The 19,924-nt window shown below is 49.6% G+C and overlaps 1 protein-coding gene across 1 annotated transcript; it reads right to left on the bottom strand.

Moving 5' to 3' along the window:
- Positions 1 to 15,267: 15,267 nt before the first annotated feature.
- Positions 15,268 to 19,163, bottom strand: LOC120760253 (somatomedin-B and thrombospondin type-1 domain-containing protein-like). The gene is made up of 5 exons (XM_040080291.1): positions 18,926 to 19,163; positions 18,506 to 18,700; positions 17,514 to 17,592; positions 16,840 to 17,016; positions 15,268 to 16,328 (listed from the first exon to the last, which is right to left on the bottom strand). The coding sequence occupies exons 1-5, from the start codon at positions 19,161 to 19,163 to the stop codon at positions 16,211 to 16,213; spliced, it is 807 nt and encodes a 268-aa protein (XP_039936225.1). The 3' UTR covers positions 15,268 to 16,210.
- Positions 19,164 to 19,924: the final 761 nt, after the last annotated feature.

The raw sequence follows: 19,924 nt of genomic DNA, 5'->3' as shown, positions 1-19,924 counted from the left end.
CTTCTGTAAAACTGTAATGTATTGTTAATATTTGTACCTACTGTATATTTATGTCTCGACAGAATTATGACCGGTACAGTTTGTAGTAAATAACAAGGTCCTGTGAAACTCCTCACAAAGACAAGGTTTCCAAAGCCACGTTCTCTCTGTTGGTGGGCTCCCCAGAACACCTCATGCGGAAGCAAACCCCCCAATTCCCGAGAGAAGCAGTGGAGGCCGGAGGTGCCGCAGGCAGCTGCGCTTCCCTGGGGCTCCAGACCAGCCCCGGCTCCTCCGCGTTCGGTCAGTCGCTGCTGCACGGAGCAAGTGCTGCCCTGGGCTCACTTGGATCACCCATCTGGGGAGAATACGGCTTTAAATAGCTCTTGAATAAAGTACAGATGTTCTAGTTACCTCTGTACCTCCTGCTTGCCATTGTGTTGGCTTTATAAGTATCTGATGTATGGAAAAGTCACGTGACTTTCATGCATTCCAGAGTAGTCTATTTTTCTGTTCAGATTAAAAAAAAAAAAAAAAAAAATTATATATATATATATAAATATAAATATATATCTGTATTTTTAGCAAATTTATAATAGGGCAATCAAGTCAGATTTCTTCTTTTTGTATTACAGAATAATATATTAGATGCTCTCTCAGTGTTCATTTACACAGCTGATCCCCCAACATTTTTGCTGTTGTTCTTTCCTTTTTTTCTCTGATAAGCACCTGCAACATTCCTCCTGGAAGCGCATCTGTGAAAGGTCATGGGGTTTGTCAGATGTTGTCGTGTTTTTGTATTTTCCTGTTTGTCGTACTTTACCCAGGGACTGGCTGTGGGAACAGAGGCGTTCCTGCTCAGAAGCGCAGGTCAGGCCATACTCTGCCGTGGCGGCAGCAGGGGGAAGGTCACCCAACACCCCTGGCTGCAGTTTCTCCAGATTTACATCGATTAAGCTGAGAACAGAAAGAAGAGACAGGTTTTGAATCTAATTGTCTTAATAGTGATGGGGTTGGGATAAGCATCAAAATCCAGGCTCTTATTCAAGGCAGTGACCTGACCATGCTCAGGCACCTTCAGAGAAGTTTTTCCTGGATTAAACCAGAAGTGTCCAGACTTTCATTTGGAGATATAGATATATACATACATACGTACGTACGTATGTACGTACGTACATATGTATATGTATGTGTATATGTATATGTATATGTAATTTTTTTTTGTCCCAGAGAAAATCAGGAAATGAGAAAAAATTATGGAGGAATGAGAAACATAAACATTATTCAGAAAGGGACCAGATTTTGATTTAGTTATGGTAAAATCTGTCCATGTACCTGCTTACGTAATGATCTTCTTTGCTCCTTTGTAGCTGTACCCACAGCTATACTCACAGAAATTTAATAAAAAGTCCATGAGATAAATGTTCATCCTGAAGCCAGCTCATGGCCCATTGAAGATTAGCACAATGAGGAGCTTCAGAGCCACTCTGGCTCTGCACAGACATTTCCTTCTGATTCAGCCCAGCAGTTTGGTCAGTGACAATGCTTTTGCCAAAGATGGAGTTTTGTTTCCATTTCCTCTCGTTTGTTTGTGAGATTTTCTTACATGCCCACCATAACAGCCAATAAACCTGAAGCAGAGGTGGTTTGGAAAGGTGTATGTTTCAGGAAGTCCAGGTATCCCCAAAGTGAAAGGAAGAACCAGTAGACCCAGTTTTGTGTGTGGTTATCAGCAACACCTGTTCACAAATGAAAGCATTAAAGTTAGGTGGGAATTCTCTTCCTTAGGGAGCAATTAATGCAATAGGCTGCCATATCTATCGTCAGCAATCACACAAACCCCTTCAAAAGGCACCTTCCGTCTCAGCAAGTTCGTTAGAGCATAATCAACAAAACCATAGAAAGCTTCCAGTCCGACCACGCTTAGCTTTGCCCTCCCACACTAGGACAGGAGCGGCCCAGATGCCACCCAGCCCTTGGAAGAAGTGTTTCTTTTCCAGCATGCATCTCACACCCCATGCTGATCACATTTAGGCTCTTGCACTGAAACTTTGTCTGGGCCAGGCAAAGGAAACCCTTGGAAAACTGAAACTCTGCATCCAGGGCGAGTATCCCTTCTGTTGCTGGTGTTACCTAAGCCACAATAAGTGTCCTTTGACACCAATGGTTGGGTGCCACAAGTGTTCCTATCTGTAAATACTACTCCAAATCTGCTTTGCTTGATTCTGGCTTCATTGCACAAGAAGTTTTCAGTCTTAGGGGCTTAGAAGAGAAAGCAAAACCTTCCTGCTTCCTTTTAACTAGAAATAATACTGTTGATGCTCTGTAGGACTGAACAAGGATTAACCTTTATTTTTAAAGAGGTTTTTCCAAGACTGCAGTGACACTGCCTTCAAAAATTAATTATTTTAAGGCCGAAGTCCCTACAAAGACCTCTCAAACCTAGAGCCTCATGAAAGCCAGGGAGCCAAATTTATATGAAATGCCAAATCCTCTGCTACTGTAAGTTAAAGCCCGTCGAGGCCGATGGAGCTGTGCCCCCTTTAGGTCAGTAGAGAATTTGGAGCCATATCTCTAAAAGCTCATGAAGATGGATAGGTTTGTATGGCCCCAGGGCTGCTGTGTCTGCCCACAGCAGCCGCTGGGAAAGCGGTGGGGTGAGGGAGTGGGCAGCAGAGGCAGGTGAGTGAAAGCCTGGCAGAGGGCGGATCCTGCAGGCAGGGGGGTGGCAGTCACCCCGGGCGTGACCGAGCTCACGCTCCGTGGGCTTGATGCCGCAGGTGACGTCCCTGCAGCAGGACCCGGCCTCAGCCCCACGGCTCAGCGCTCTCTGCCCTCGGCCCGGGGACGGGCTGGAGCTGGGAGGACACTGCAGCCCACGGGCCACGGGTTACTCGGAATTGTGGCACAGAACCTCTGGTCCTGATGGTAATCCGCATTTAAGACCGTTCATCCATTCTTCTCTACTCTGTGTTTTTCACTCAGGAGCTCTGCCATTTATGACTCTTCCTCCTGTTCTGTTTTACTGTCTCCACACACAGTTTGCCACATGTTGGCTCCTGCAGCCCCTGGGATTTATTTTGTTTATGTCAGTTTTGTTGGCTTGTGAGGAATATTTTTTCCCCACTCTCTGGCTTTTTTGATGGTCGGTGCAGAAAATTACTTTTGCACCGACCCACTCCCCGCTGGTGTGTTTGGGGGGAGGGTGGGCGAGCAGCATCTCCATTTATCTTTGAATTTTGAAGCCATGATACTGCACTCAGAAAGGCCAGCCACAGCTACCAACCAAACTCGCTTTCCAACTAGATCAGCATTTAAAAAATACACCCCCACTTCCTGCAGCAGAATCCTGCTCTCGTCAGGCCAGTGAGCAGTTTCAGAAAAGGGAGGAAACAGCTGCCAGTACTGCTCAGCGGTGTCCCCATGCCCGGGGGTGCCGGGGCTGGGGACCAGCCCGGGGCTCCTTCTCCAAAAGCCCAGGACCTGCAGGACCTGAGCCCGGGCAAAGGCTCCCCATGACACCCCCAAAGGGCAGTCCTAAGCACCCACAGCCACCCAAGGATGGGAAAGCTGGCGGGTCCTTTTAAACAAAGAAAGTGATTCTTAACGACAAATAAAAACTGGAAAATGCATTTCCTGTGGCTCTGCTGGTACATTTAGATCAAATTGCTGTTCTAGCTGACTGTGACCCGGGAAGGGCACAGCCTAGCGCCGGTTTCTCCACGGCCCTGCCCTGAGCTGGTTTCTAAGCTGTGCAGTGGGGAATCAATGGGGAACCCAGCTCAGGGTGTCTGTAAGGAAGGGTAGTGCTTGTGCCCCACAGCCCAGCACATCCTGCGTGTCTTGCACAATCTCTTCATTGGGTTATGTTGGAATTCACTCAATTCCTCAATTCTATTGGTCCAATGCACCAGCAGATGTTTTCTTCCCTTTAAAGAAATGTTTCAATGCCCTGGCACTTTGGGGTGATTACAGCAACGTTAGCCATATACTAGTGTACTTAGAGTCTTACATTTTTTTGTAACTTTGATTTAGTCATTCTTTGTTGAAGTTTATTGACCTCTCCAATTGTTTCTGTAAAACAAATTATTAAAAAAAAAAAAAAAATCCGTGTCTTTATATGCATGTAATAGTATGAAACTGTGATCAATGTGTGACATTCAGAAACTGTACTGTCTTGTAAAATATGTCCAAATGTCTAAGGATTTGAAAGCAATGGTCCCTTACTACAGCCTACAGAAATAAATAAAAAGGAATGGAAAAACCTAAAGCCTTTATTGCTCTGTTTCGTGGTCACATATAACCAAGAACACAGCTCCTGTTGGCTGGCACCGCGTTCCTGCCTGGCTGACGGCAGCTGCCAGCAGCTTTAGCTGCACGGGCACGGCTGGGGCCGAGGCAGCAGAGCCGTGCCGAGCCTGGCACCTCCTGTCTGGAGCCTGGCACCTCCTGTCTGGAGCCTGGCACACCCTGCACAAACCCCGGTCAGAGCAAACCCTGCGTGGGCAAACCCTGCCACGCCCCAGGCACCGCGGCCAGCCGGGCACGGGAACCACGGACAGCCTGGGGATGGGAACCATGGACAGCCTGGGGATGGGAACCATGGACAGCCTGGGGGTGGGAACCACGGACAGCCTGGGGATGGGAACCACGGACAGCCTGGGGATGGGAACCACGGACAGCCTGGGGATGGGAACCACAGACAGCCTGGGGATGGGAACCACGGACAGCCTGGTCATGGGAAACATGGCCAGCCTGGGCATGGGAAAGACGGACAGCCTGGGGATGGGAACCACGGACAGCCGGGCACGGACACTGCAGCCAGCCTGGGCATGGGCAAGCCCAGCAACTGCAGCAGGGACTGGGACATGCTGCACACATGTGTTCCCTGGCACACACACACAGACACGGACACGCACAATCCCTAGCACACACAGGTGATCCTTGGCACACACACACACACACAGACACACACAATCCCTAGCACACACAGGTGATCCTTGGCACACACACACACACAGACACACACAATCCCTGGCACACACAGGTGATCCTTGGCACACACAAAGTCCCTGGCACACACACACACAGGTGATCCCTAACACTTGTGCCATACCAGCGGATCAACATCTTGATTGTGCAATTGTGCAGGTGCAAAAGCAGATGCAGATAGGGGAACAGCTGATGTTTGGAGACAAGGAGCTCTGGGTGTGAAAATCAGACAAACAGGCTGCTTTTGCTGCTGCTTGAGACAGAAATGGGCTTTCTCAGAGAGTCATTGTGCTCTTCTGCTCCATTAGATTAGGATGGTGAAATTATGCAAGTCATCTGAGCAAAGATAACTCAAACTGCTGGGGAATATTTTCTAAGTTTATTACATCAAGTGTTGTTTTATATTGGAATGCTGTTTCTGTAGGAGTCCTCAAAGCCCTAATGTGAACCCCCTGATTTATGGACATTAAAAATCAGAACAAAGACTGAGTAAGCACATGTTCTACTCACTCCATCTGCCTGTTTGTGCAGACTCCACACACCCTTACAGGTTCCTGCACATACAGATCCAAGGAAAAGGACCAAGTGCACTGGGCAGTTCTACATCTCACTTTATACTGTTGCAAAAGGAAACCAGAAAGTTAAATGCTCAAGTGGACAAATATCACAGAAGTCGAGTATTTAATGGCGCAGCTCTGCATTTGCTTGTGTTCATTTTCAGTTTAGGTCTTTGCAAAAAAAAATTTAAATGATCAGATGTTTCATCACAAGCAGTGACAGTCATGTCTGGGAAGACTAAGGCACTGAACATGAAGGGAATTTTACAAATGAAGAATTAAAAAATGGAGAAATTCCTATAGCATGTCTTACTCTTTCACTTTCTGCTAATGACTTCTCTTGTTATTCGCCTGCCAGCCCGAGCGTGCAAGCTCATGAGTTATAACACAGTATCTGTAATTATACTGTCCAAAGAGGTTTTCTCTATCAGTTGATTTACTTTATCAAGTCAATTAAAATAATGCCTATCTCCTGAGGCGCGGCAGTTCGTCATTCTGTCCCAAATCTATGGATAGGAAATATTTTTGTCCTAGTTAGCACACACTACAGAAATTTGCCTTGCCTTGCCTAGGCCCTTCATCCCACATCCCCTCCGCCCGTACCCACTCGTGCTTCGTGCCAAGCCCAGGCACTGACTGGAGCAGGTTAAAGTGACCCCAGGGGGAAGCAGTGACCCCAGTCTCCGGTGGCAGCTCAGCTCTGCCTGCTCAGCACCAGCTGCCAGAAGCTACTGCGCCCTTCACCTGTGCATTTAATTTTCTACCCGCACCAGAGCATTTCCAGGCTTTGCACAGATCAGCAAAACGCAGGAGCTTTTTCACTCCTCTCCTCCTTCTCCAGCCCACGTCCTCAGGCGCCTCTTCTCTCCAGCTAACTCAGAAACAACCTCACCAGCTCCTCTTCACCACCTGAATGGATTTTCCTCTGATTGTTCTTATTTAGGTAGAACTAGGAAGCTCTTTGTTTCTTTGTAGCACACCATCCTCTAAAGCGCCTACAGACCCTCAGGATCTGGTATGTGAGCACGCAGAGGCAGGAGATGCCTGCCTCACAGGAGACAGCCAACAATCCCAAGGGCAACCAAACCAACGCCCCTGGAGAGGGAGCGCGCACCCCGGCCAGGGTCCCAGCACCTCCCCGGGCACTGCTGGGCTCAGCCAGCACCCTCGGGGCGGAAACCATGGCCACTGCTCTTCCTTCACTCAACAGAGTTTATCCCGAGTTGAACTCAGCAGGCAGAGCTGGAGTTGGGCTGGAAGTGCAGCACAGCCCTCGCTCGGGTGTCGCTGCCCTCTGCTCCCATCTAACACCATCCTGCGCCTGTCCCCAAAGCCAAAGAGGATCTTTAGGCACTTCAGCACAGACAAACAGGAGGAAAGGGTCGGCTTTTCAATACATTTTGATCATTTCAGAAGAGAAAGTAATAATATAAATAATTTACAAGGGATTTATAAAATATTAATTAGATTCTTCCGTACTACCTCTTTCTACTTACTTACCTTCCTTCCTACTTTCCGTAAGGAAATTGGGCTACTAAGAGATGCGACATCATTATTATTCAGCAAGCAAGAGCATTTAGGGGTAACTTTGCCCCAGAGCATCCTTTTCAACCAACCCGGCACAAGCTGAGACTGATGTTTGTGGTTTCTGACTGGCAACGCACGTACTGAGCATTAACCTGAGACCTGAAAAACAAAAGCAAAGATGTGCAACACTGCACCATTGAGTTTAACCCTTATGTAATTAAACATATAATTATATATTTAATTATATATATAATACAAAATAAATATATAATTATAATTATATCATTAACCCACACTGCTAATTGAATTTTTTAGATTTTTATATTTTTATCTGTATCTATAGATCTATAGACATTTATTTATATATCTATTTGTTCATAGATGCATATCTATAGATATAAAAAAGATATATACATAAATCTATAGAAAATAGATTTAGATTTTTAAAAACCCATAATTGTTTACACTTTGCTAAACCCAGTACCATTTTTCTAATCAGCAGACCTGGTTAGTAATAATTGAAGCTAAAATGAAAGTGGTCAGTGTGCAAACGCAAAAGCTGCTCAAGCCCAGCCCAGCCCTGCTGAACGCACGGCACAGGTCCCAGATCACTGCCTGATGTTGGCAGATCGTTCCTATGGAGCAGATTCGTGTTTTGTGATCAGGAACAAAGGGGCAGAGCTAAACACAGGCACATCATGACCGAGTCAGCCTAGAAACGCACAGAAGCAACCCTGGTGGGAAGGACTGCCCATCCCCAAAGCTTTTTGTTCTCTGTAAAGAAGGCCAGGAAATGCTGTTTGGTGAGCTTATTCTGGAACTTACAAGAATATCAGTTGCACAAACTTTTCCTGATGGAGGCAGACATTAATAAAACCTCCACACAGTACGGGGTGCTTGATGTCCTGGAAATCCCCTTTAAATACCTCACTGTCTATAAAATCTTCCTGCAGCTCAGGGTATGGCCCAGGATATCCCATCCCAGCTTCCACCCATCCACCCTGACACCAGGGCAGCAAAAGTATTCATTGGGAAACAGGCGCTTACAAAATCCTTCCTTCACTTTCTCTTCATTCCTGTTAGATAAACTCCGTATTTCCTGGAATAGAGGCTGTGAACTGCTGAACTCAGTCTGAAGACAACCCAGATAACGAGCTCATTTACATTAATAAGAAATCAACTGTTCCTTTTGCTGGATTCCCAGGGGAGCAGCTGGTGGTCTGCTTTTTCCATGCCTCCATTCTCCTCCATACTGAAATGCCTCAGAAATATTTGTTTGCCTGAAAACGGGATGTGAAAAGCAAATAGAGAAAGCCTATTTGTTGGATTGTTCTGGTCAATTACCTAAGATATTCCCCAGACTTCCAACTCTCAGGCTGCTGTTTCAACTATTAAACATTCTTCCAGGAGGGGGAAGCTAAAAACCCTCTAGTGGAATTGTGAGTGCACACACTGGACGTATTAAATCCATCTCTCCTACTGTATATCTCCCTCATTCACTCTCCCTTCGGAGAAGAATCTCCCAGAAGCTTTACCAAAGGTGGTGGGGTTTTTTTTTTTTTTGTTTTTGTTTTTGTTTTTTTTGTTTTTTTTTTTTTTTTTTAAATATCATTCTCTGCTTGAAACCAGAATTTTCTCCACCATGGGTGACAAAGCCTGGTATCTCTCCTTTCCTGGCTGTTACTTAAGGTATAAGATCCATATCCCCAACACAAACCATGCTGGGACTTCTAATTGGGTTTTCCTCCCACTGTAACTCCCTCTACCATCTGTTCCTCTTTTTCTCTCAGATGATACATCCCCCAGTCACTGAGCAGTGCCACGGCAAGCCAGCCCAGCCCTGGAGCCTCTGCCAGAGCAGCACCTCCCCTCTCCCCTCTCCCCTCTCCCCTCTCCCCTCTCCCTCTCCCTCTCCCTCTCCCTCTCCCTCTCCCTCTCCCTCTCCCTCTCCCTCTCCCTCTCCCTCTCCCCTCTCCCTTCTCCCCTCTCCCTCTCCCTCTCCCTCTCCCCTCTCCCTTCTCCCTCTCCCCTCTCCCCTCTCCCTCTCCCTCTCCCTCTCCCTCTCCCTCTCCCTTCTCCCCTCTCCCTCTCCCTCTCCCTCTCCCTCTCCCTCTCCCTCTCCCTCTCCCTCTCCCTCTCCCTCTCCCTCTCCCCTCTCCCCTCTCCCTCTCCCTCTCCCTCTCCCCTCTCCCTTCTCCCCTCTCCCTTCTCCCTCCTCCCTTCTCCCCTCTCCCTTCTCCCTTCTCCCTTCCCCTCTCCCTTCTCCCTCTCCTCTTTTCCCTCTCCCTCTCCCTCTCCCCTGTGCCCCAGCTCGGCTCTGGGTGGGAGCGGGGACCTCGGGACCTCAGCCTGGGGCAGGGAGGGGATCAGGAGCTGGTGGTCACTGCTCTCCACTCCACATTCCTGCCTGGGTTTTGCCTCCAGGTTTGCCATAGGGTTCATTTGAAAAGGAGGCAGAAACCCCAGCACCTCTGAAGTCCGGAGCAAACCCGTTTTAAGCATGAAATAGCAGCAGAGCTTTTTAACCTCTGACACAACCGATTTTTCTGCTTAGCTGGAACAGCCTGTCCCCGGCACTAACGAAGGGCTCCGGAGCCTCTCTGCTGAGATAATTGGTAGCCCCAGGCTTCAATAGGATCCAGGAACTGCTTTCCACTGCTTCATCTGAGGAGACAGTAATCTCCTGGAAACATGGCTACTTCTCCTGGCCTCTTTCCAGACATCCAGTCATGTTAGAGTTGAGCTACAGCAAATGAAAATACATTAGAATTTTAAAACGGTACATAAGTGATTCTTGCTCATTGGGAAACTTGGAGCTAATGTTGCCCGCAGCTATTACTAGTGTTTTCAGAAATAATTCATTAGCTGCAAAAATCTTCTCTTATTTCTTGGGAAATGAAACAAAAAATTAGCTGTTTTACTTTCCTCGTTGATTCCTCCCTTTCCATCTCCTTCAGCACTCTCCAGGCTGCAAAGCTGAGACAGGAGGTCCTGGAAACCCTGGAGACACAGGTGAACTCTCGGCCAGGTACCTTAAGGTGATCCTTTCAGCAGTTCTGACTTTACTCGTGGTTTTCTGGGCAGGTTTCTGGGTCTGCCTGGCCCCACCTGGCAGAGGAGCAGCGGGACACACGTCAGAGGTGGCCTCTGGCTGCCGGAGCACGCTCCCCGGAGCTTGGGCGGGATAGAAAGGACTGGTTGGACCAGGCAGTCTCTCCCAGCAGAGACACACGGCTGGCACTGAGCGGGGGGACCCAGGGAGAGGAGCTGCCTTCACCCCAGAAACTCCAACAGCTCCATTCCTCACGGCCTAAGGAAGACCCTGGAAGATTTTTTTTCTCTGCATTTCAGTGCTTTTTTTTTGGGTCCCAGAAGAAAAGCAACACATGCAACTGAATGAGAGAGCGAGAGAGGAGAGTTTTGTAGATTTTCCCTCAAGAAAATACACCAGGGTTTGAAGTCAAGCTCCATGTGCCAAATATTTCGGTCAGCCTCACAATGTCTGAGAAATGCAGAACCAAATATCTTGTACCTTCTGTAAAGCTCTGAAGACTTGGAGGCCTTTCTGAAAGTCTTGAAGAGCACCAAAAGCTCTTTACTAACCCACCCTGGCTGCTCCCTGCATGGATGGAAGTCCCCCGTTGGGCACAGAAGGGCTCAGCTGCCCAAGGCACCCCTGCGGTCTGGAGAGAGGGAGAGAGGGCAGAGTTCCCCTGAGGGTGTGAGAGTGGGAGCTGCTGCCCAGCTGGCTCACTCACACACATCCCAGCTTCGCTGACACATCTAAGGAACGCTCTTTTTTCCCAGGACAAGGAATGAAATCTCCAGGCTCTGGCCACCAGCCGCAGACAGCCGCGGGTGCGGGGCCAGGGGAGCCCCCAGGCACCGACAGAGCCCTCTGCCCTTCCCTGGGGGTGCCTGGGCCCCCAGCCCACTCTCCCTTCCCTCCACACACAGATGTGTCCCCTGGCATCTGCAAGGGAACTCAGCTTTTCTCCTTAGTGGTTTGACACAGCAATTACACTGGGTTCAATTGCTGGGATTTCACCACCTGTGCTAATAGGCAAAATTGCTTTCAAAGGTAGTCTGCAATGTTTTGAATTTGGAGAGAGATTGCTCTCCCTCTTAATTACATTTTCTGTCTCTGATGAGACAATTACGAGCATTTCAATAGCTCCCAGTCACCAGCTTTCCACTGTCTGGGAGCACAGGAGAAAAGGCATCCTCCACATCCCCTTTTCTTTCCTCCCCCGCCCACTCAGTGCTTGCAGCAATTCACAAGTGTGCCATGTGCATTCACCTCCAGCCTGGCAGAGATCCTGGCAGCCCTTGGACTGCCCAAAGCCACTCCTGGAGCCACTGCACTATCCCAGCTGCTGCACCTGAGGACCAAACTCCCAATTCAGTGACCTTCATAGGGCAGCACACGTGTGAAGAACAGTTGCACGCCCCCGCTCACTCCTTTTCCCCAGCTCAGGTCACGCTGCTGAAATCAAATACATTATCCGTGGTGTGGAGAGGGTATTGTCGCAGAAGCAGGAGGAGCACAGGAGGTGCCTGCTGGACCGGCCCCAGTCTGTCACTTCAGTGATCTTCCCACAAAGGTCAGGGACTTCAACGTTGGAAACTTTCCTGGAAAATGAGCTGGAAGCTCAGGTTCCTGCTCTGTGGTACCTGAGCACTGAAGGGCTGGTTCCTTTCAGCTAGAAATCCTTTCTGCTCTTGAAACCAGAGCCCTTTAATCTCAAGCAGCATCAAATATTGTTACTGTAAGACTGCATAGCTCTGCAGATAAATACTGCACTTACCATTCCCGTGCAATGAAGCAAAACACTCTGGTCAAGAATGGAAGTTTATTTAAGGCACTGCAAAAACATTGCCATTAATCCCGGGTTCTTGTAGCCTGCAGACCAGGATGCTGGAGAGAGTGGAAGGCGTCCCCATGTGCAGGCTGTCGGGGAGTCACAGGGCACCTGACACAAACAGTAATGACACAGGGGTACAGACACACGTGCTGCGATAGCTGCAGCCCCAGGGACGGGTGCCCGCAGAGCGTGGAGCAGAAAAGGCAGGAGGAAGGGTGAGAACCTGACCGAGATGAAGATCAGGAGTAGGGGCAAGCAGTGAGTCAGAAGCTCTGGGGATGCTTGCCCAGCCCTGTGCCCCTCTTGCCCCACACAGCACAGGGGAGATGCACGTTCCTGTAGCTGCACACAGCACCCACACTTGGGATTTCTCCACTGAGATTCCTTCAGGATTGGCATTCCTGGTCTGTGATGCCAAGAGACCGGGGAACAAGGAGTGGGGACTCCTGGAAACAATGAATTTCCAGCCAACTGATTTTCAAACCAAAATTATTTCCTTCGTGGGGTGTTTTTTTTGTTTGTTTGTTGTTTTGTTTTTTGGTTTTCTCCTTACAGCTTCTAGAAGATCGGTCTGAAAAGCTTTGCTAAGGTTGGGAGCTGTCCAGCTGCAGCCCTGACACAAACACAAAGCGTGTGATAAGCAGTTTCCACCATAAAGCCCGGCAGCGGGGCCCAGGTGTGCAAGCTCCCACCAACACCCTCTCCCTGGGGGAGCTCCTCCAGCTGCCAACAGGAGCCAGGGTTTGCCTTTACCTGGTTAAACATGAATCACTGTTGTCTGATTAGAGATGATCTTCCCAGTACTTTTCTGATTAAATCACGCTGTTTTGACACACTAGTTTAAGATCTGTCACTTTAATTATAAGAATGACTGGTGATGCAGAAAACCAGCAGTAGCAGCAACAGCAACAACAAAAATTTACAAATCCCCAACTGCTAAAACCAGAGCTTTAATGAGAGGCTGGAGGAGCTGCTCGCTCCATGTAGGCACAGGACAGGATGAGCATCCAGAGCATCTTCCCGAGGGCCCCTGAGCCCTCCACAGAAATGGGGAGGTTTACAGCCCCCCTTCGACAGCTGAGGATAAACAGAGCAGAGAGGAGCTGCAGTGCTGAGGGTTTGTAAGGGGCCAGGAGCTGAACAGCAGCAGGGTCCAGCCTTGCACCCCATTGCAGCTGGCAGTGCTGAGCCTGATACCAAATCATTGACATTTCCAGAAAAGGCCAGGGAGCAATAATAAACATTTGCTACTCAAACCTTTTGGGAGACGAGTGTTCTTTTCAAAACAAATGGGGGGAATAAGAGAGTCAGTGCTCTCAATATTTAAAGACTCAAAATACTCAGAATTAAGAATAAATTACAAAAAAATGTTTGGAAAGCTAGAGATAACAGAATAGTCTCTATTATGGAGAAGTATTGCTAACTCCTACCATTTCAGCAGAACATGCTCAACTCACAAAAGGAACAGTTTGTCCTCAGAGCAAACACAGGTATTTAAGAAAATCACACTTTTTGTTGTTCGTTTTCTTTACCTTTGGCTCCATTTCTGGGTATATTTTATCTCTTGTTTCTAAATGCACAGGGGCTCTTTCCTTATGGAAGGAAGCAGATCCTCAAATCTTCAGATGAATGCAATCTCACAAACCAGGGCACTCAGGGAGCTGATGGGCCTACGAAGATACCATGCCATATAAAAAGTGGTCTTTTAACAACTTATCTTTCAAGTGCAGAAGAAAACTGCTTAATCCCAGGCTGGATAATACAGGGCTAGGGTGAGAAAAAGCACAATTCCCCCTTGGCCTCTCTCTCTCCATTCCATGTCAATGAAAGATTTCTCTACAAAGGAAAATCACACAGGTTCTTCAACAGGTTGTAAAAAGATCTGGATTTTTTCTTGACTTTTCATCATTAAAAATTGAGATCCTCAGCTGGAGAGCAGGAGAAAGCGTAGGAACATCAGTTGAGCTTAATTTTGCTTTTGCATAAATCCGACTCAGCGTTGCTTTGGCTTTATTTGTGCTCTCTCCTGCAGAGGCAGGCGGTGCCTGGCAGGTGGAGCTGCCCAGCAGGATGAGTTATGGAGGATGGGACAGCTCCTGGCTCTGCGTGTTTGCTGTTGGAGACGCTCTCCTGCTGATAACCAGCGGCGAAAGGTTTTCAGCGTTGTCTTGGGAACGGCTGTCATCCTCCGAGAACAGCCTCTCCTCCATGCCAGGCTGCCTCGCTTGTTCATGGTACAAAGACATTTACCAGAAGTATTTTGCCTTGGATTTCCAATAGTTTCACTTTTCCCAAAACCCAGGCAGTAGAAATTATGGAGATCATAATGGTGAATGGTGATAAAACTCCTGAAGGGAAACAGGCAGGACCCAGTGTGTGTCAACACCATGAGCTAATTTTCATTTGTAGGGAAAGTGATCTGACAACTTCACTACCTTCTTCTACTCAAAAGGCTCGCTCCTGCTCTCGCACACACACTTCCCCCAGGAATTTACCAGCAGGATCTGTTTGTACAGTGGCACAAGGTGTGGAGGTGAAGCCAGAACTCTGCACAGCCCTTTTTAGGACGTGCTGATGCAGAGACATTTGCAATGTCTTGTGTCATCCAGTGGCAGCCAGAGCAGAAACGCAGCTGCTGTGAGGGTCCCCTGGGGACTCAATCTTCCACACTCCTGCATCTCCAGGCTACGGTGACAGAAGGAAAGGCCTGGCAGTCCCACCATGCCACCAACAGCAGCTCTTGATAAGAGCTTATGTTATCAGCTCTCAGGGAGGGGGCAGCTGCAAAGAAAACCCTTGTGGAAGACTTTAATTTTTTAAAAACTACTACACAAAAACTGCATGCTTTATGAGCTTTAGTCCTCAGTTCTGAAAGAATGTGGTAAAAGCAGGGTTTCCCATGATCAACAGTTTGGGTAGTTTTGAAAATGATAAACTTTTCCAATAGCTGTTTCCATTCTGCTCCTGAAATCATCACCTCAATAAGGGGCATCTGCAGGACAAAGAAAACCTTCCACTGACAAAATGCTGCTCTCATTACAGACCACCAAGAAATGGACCTGGCTTTCAGCCTGACAGAGATCCTCACTGCAGAAACCAAAATTACGTGCTCCAGTGATTTATTCCCAACCCATCTCTGGGGATCACACCCCTCCACACACACCAGCAATGTTCCTGAGCAGGCCACAAGTCAGCGACAGGTTATTTTACAGTGAAGTACAAATCCTTTTGGTTTTTTCCTTAAAGTCTTCCTCCTCTGGGATGACATCAGCCCCTGTGGGTCTCAAATTCACAGACAGCTTGTAACACAGTGAGAAGCAGAGCCTCGCTCTCAAATCCCTACTGCACTGCCAAGGGCATCCGTGACTGCCAAGGGCATTCCAGAGCTCTCGTGGCCCCCACACCTCAGCAGCACGAATCCACAGTGCCCCTCGATGTCTCCCTGCAAGACCTCCAGCATGGCCATTAGGGGGGTTTGTGATCCAATTCCAGACCAGAGCTGGAGCTGAGCATTAAAACCCTGCTGGAGCCAGCCCCAGCCCCTCAGCTGGGGGTGACAAATGGAACTGCCACCATCTCACCCTGCAGTGAGTTCCTGTCTGGAACAAATCAGGTTAAGAAGCTAAAGAGATGGCACCACACAGATTAATCAAACAGACAGACACTGGAAGAATATCTCCAGTCTCTTTTTTTCATTTATAGAAAAGTATGAATATTAGTAAGCAGAAAATTAGGAAAATATTGCAACTACTTCCCTGTCAAAAACACAAGGCTATAGTCAGCGCTCCTGGCACAGCTGAGCTGAATTCCTGTTTAGAGCCCCAGGACTGCATTGCATTTTGGGCCAGCTCAGAGATGTTCCTTGGAGCTGAAGTCCAAGGGCCAGTTTGTCCCTATTCTCGCAGATTTGACCGATAAAATGCTGTTGCCACAAAAAGAAGGCACTTGGATTAATTTATTTTGAATTGTTGATTCTTCATTGAGACTTTAAAAAAGAATAATTAAACCTGGCTTCTTATGGCCTTTTTTGTTTGATTAGTTATTTGGTAAATTCTCATTCCTTTCAAGGAAGAAGGAATTGCAAGAAGTCATCAAGGTCAGACAAGATTCTCTCAGGGAAAAAAGAGATGGGCACTTCCCAGCCAGCCTGATTTCCTTGGAAATCGAGGAGCACACACCGAGAGGATTCCAGGTGCCCCTGGAAAGGCAGTGAAAGCAAAGCCTCTGACACGGAGATGTCGTTGCTGTGGCTGGGGCTCCTGCTGCAGCTTGCTGGGACTGCAGGAGAGGTCAGATGAACAAGAAGCTGTGAACAGAAGGGCAGGAACAAGTGTCCAGCTGCCGAATTCTCCTCCAGGTTCCCTTGCATCGATGGTTCCCCACCGCCTGCCAGTGCAACAGCTGATTCCTGAAACAGTCATCACAGGGAGAAGGTGAGAGAAAAGGAGCTGCACCTCCACTGCAGGGCAGTGCCCAGAGGTACAGCAGGGCTTCAATCACCCAGTAAATCCCATTTAGTCTGATAACACCCATTTTCACTCCATGGGCCCGATTCTGCCTCTCTACCACTGTAAAGCAGCAGCAGCCACAGTGAGGCCCACAGGTTGTACTGGAGACAAGTAAAACCTAACAGTGACAGGAACAGACATTCTCCTGTAGCACTCTGCCCCTCCCCAGATTTTATCATCCAGTGGCTTAAGGGAATTCCTCCCATCAGCATCTCCCAGCCCTGACCTCTGGAGAAGCACAGCTACCACGACTGGATCAGACCTTGCCCTACGCAGAGAGATGCCCACAGAGAGCCCAAGGACCCCGAAATTCCCCAGAGGGCCACACGCAGGGCACTGTCACCCTGAAACAAATCGCTCAGGGGAGAGGAATACCGAATTCGACAGGAAAACAAGAGCTGCAGCTCTTACTGCTGGCTGCCGGTGCCATCCCCCAGGCAGTGCTGCCCCGGGGCGTGCAGGGCCGGGGGCTGGCACTCCACGCAGACCCTGTGTCCCTCCCTGAGGTAGCGCATCCAGCGCGTGTGCGAGTGCTGGCCGTGCAGGCAGCCCGGCGTGAGGGCCACCAGCTGGAACTCCACACAGTACCTGCAACACAACAACCCCGGGTCAGCTCACAGACCAGGGCAGGGCTGCACGGGGCTGCCAGAGCCACACTCACCCGCGAGACCGCAGGTCACTAATTAAGGAACACCAAACCAAAAAATCCCCCCACCCGAGGTCATTTAGAGCAGAACATGTGGTGTACCTGCCTTTTGACAAGGTTAAATAGGGAGTAAAACTACTCTGCTGATGCTTTCAGCTAACTCATGAAAAATATCTGGTACGACTGGCGTCTGTTTTTACAACAGGGACACAGACTGGTCAAGCGTTTGACCAATCTAAGTCTAAGTCTGGCACCCACCTGCTGTGCCACTCTTCCTCTACCTCTCCTCTCAGTTACTTAGAATGGATTTTGTAGAGCAGGCTGTGACGGGAGCTAAGATTTGGTCTGTAAAGGTTTTCCTTGTGATGATCTCCCTCCTGCAACCAGGGAGACTCTGGGTGGAGTGCGGCTGAGTCCCTGAGCTGAGCCTCCAACTTACCCTGCCCTTTCATTGCCATCAGCTGCAGCTCTTCTCTTCCTGGCTTTCCCAAAGCCTCCCGTGGTTATTAACGCCGGGACTGTGTACACCAAAGAGAAAGGGTACAGAGCGTCAGTGGCAATGCTGCCCTAAGGCTCCTAAAGTCTGCAAAACACAAAAGATGGGCTTTTAATGTCAGAGGGCTTTAACTTTAGCAGGAGACAAAAACAATTCTAGCTTTGTATTTTCATATTATCTATCACTGTCAACCATTGCACTGGGAACAGAATCTGTATAGCTGCCAGATTTTTGCCTAAGCAGTGTAAGCCTACTTATAGGAGCACCCCAAGGCAGAGGGGGGGGCAATATTCGCTTAATGCCAACTCTCAAAAGGTTTGAGGAAGTCACTTGCAGCTGACATTAGACTGGACAGATTTTGACCCCAAAATACCAACTAAAATGACAAGCAATTCTTCTAAAAAAATCAGTAAAGGTGTTCCGTGAAAACCTGATTTGAACAAACTAAACCAGGCTTTTTCTCCAGAAACGGTCTGGAGGTCTCTCTTGCCTTCACTCTGCTCCAGCAGAGAAGGCATATCTGGAGAGGTATCACTCCTTTGCCACTTTTTGCAGATAAGTCATAAAATAAAATTTAAAAAAAAAAAAAAAAAGTGTTCGACACCCACTTACAGGAGTTTTAAACAGACATAAATCTGCCAGTCTCACCAAAATTTCCAGAGATTTGCACTTGTACAAGTGAGAGCACAGACCTGTAACATCTCACTTTCGAGACGCAGTGGATCACAGCAAACAGCAGGCACCACTTCCAGCACTGTGCTGGAAGGATGTGTCCAAGCTCCCGTGTGAAGAGCTCAGTTCTCAATTAGCCCAGGCAGGCCCATGGCAAATACACCGGTGTCTAAAAGAATTCTTCAAACACAGGAAAAAACAGCTCTGCTGTCCCAAACCAGAGTCTTCCCCACGATCATCCAAGCACCTTTCAGTGGACTTACTCAGGGCCTGCTGACACTCGGTTCCCGGCCGAGTCCAGTACTCGACACAGCCAGCCCTCTCCTCCAGGGCAGGACACGCTTCCCCGCCGTTCCTGGGCCCCTGGACGATGCGCCTCGTCCGGACACGGTAGGTGGTCTTGCAAGGCTCTGCACAGCCACTCCAGGCACTCCACTGAGACACGACGCAGGGGATAACTGGAGGAGGAGCAGCAAACGGGATGTGGAAGGTTACGGGAGCGATGCCAGTGAAACACCTGCTCCAGAAATAACACCTTTTGACACAGCTCTGTACAACCTCCCTTATTTCAGACCTGTCCCGCGGTTGTCTCGGGCGGTTCTGAGCAGCTCTCCTCCGGCTGAGCCCGGCGGTGCCCGGACACGGGCCAGAGCCCGAGGGGCGGTGGGGCCCCGGTCGCTCACCTGGGCAGGCCTGGGCGTAGTCGTGGCAGCAGTCGAGGGTGCGGGCGCACGCCCGGTCGCAGTAGCAGGGCCCGCTGGAGCCGTCGGGCCGGCGGCCGGCGCTCAGGCAGGCGGGGTCGCGGCCGGGGCAGCACAGCCCGCGGGCGGCGCAGCCGGGGAACGGGGCCGGGGCCAGGGCCGGCGGCAGCAGCAGCGGCAGCAGCGGCAGCGCCGGGAACCAGCGGGGAATGCCGGCCATGGCCTCGGGGCTCCGCCACCTGCGCTGCCGCCGCCGCCGGGAGGAGCCGGCCCGCCCGGGCCAGGAGGAAAGGAGGGCAGGAGGAAAGGAAAGGAGGAAAGGAAAGGAGGAAAGGAAAGGAGGAAAGGAGGAGGCCACACCGGGCGGGGTCGGGCCGAGTCCTGCGGCGGCAGCTTCCCCGGGCCCGCGGTGTCAGGGCGGCCCCAGCCCGGGCAGAGCCCGCCGTGCTGGGCGGTACCGGGGCTGTACGGGCTGTACTAGGGCTGTACCTGCTGTACTGGAGCTGTACCTGCTGTACCGGGGCTGTACTGGAGCCGTGCCCGCTGTACTGGTTCTGTACCGGGGCTGTACTGGTGCTGTACCGGGGCTGTACCGGGGCTGTACCCACTGTACCGGTGCTGTACCGGTTCTGTACTGGTGCTGTACTGGTGCTGTACCCACTGTACCGGTGCTGTACCGGTGCTGTACCGGTTCTGTACTGGTGCTGTACTGGTGCTGTACCGGGTCCGAGCCATAGCCCGGTGCCGGCAGGTGCTGCTCATCGCGGTGCCCTCATCTCCTGCCGCGCTCCCTGTGGCACCTCGGGCTGGCCGCACAGGTGACAGTCCCTTTCTGTGGACTCATCAAACCAAAAACTCCTCAGCCCTGACTGCTGCCATTTACCCACCAGATTATTAAAAGATTTATCATCAAAAACAGATTATAAAGGAGATAATTTTTTTTTGCCGGATTTGACTCTAGCATACCTGAGGAGCCATTAA

This window comes from Hirundo rustica, chromosome 16, assembly GCF_015227805.2.
Source record: "Hirundo rustica isolate bHirRus1 chromosome 16, bHirRus1.pri.v3, whole genome shotgun sequence".
NCBI classification, from domain to species: Eukaryota; Metazoa; Chordata; class Aves; order Passeriformes; family Hirundinidae; genus Hirundo; species Hirundo rustica.
The sequence above is the reverse complement of the archived record's forward strand: the minus strand, read 5'-3'. Positions and strand labels throughout refer to the sequence as shown.

Coding starts and splice junctions, on each gene's coding strand:
- LOC120760253 (XM_040080291.1), bottom strand. CDS start 19,163: ATGGCCGGCATTCCCCGCTGGTTCCCGGCGCTGCCGCTGCTGCCGCTG. Junction 18,701..18,925: donor CTACGCCCAGGCCTGCCCAG/GTGAGCGACCGG, acceptor CTCCTCCTCCAG/TTATCCCCTGCGTCGTGTCT. Junction 17,017..17,513: donor GATGGCAATGAAAGGGCAGG/GTAAGTTGGAGG, acceptor GTTGTGTTGCAG/GTACTGTGTGGAGTTCCAGC.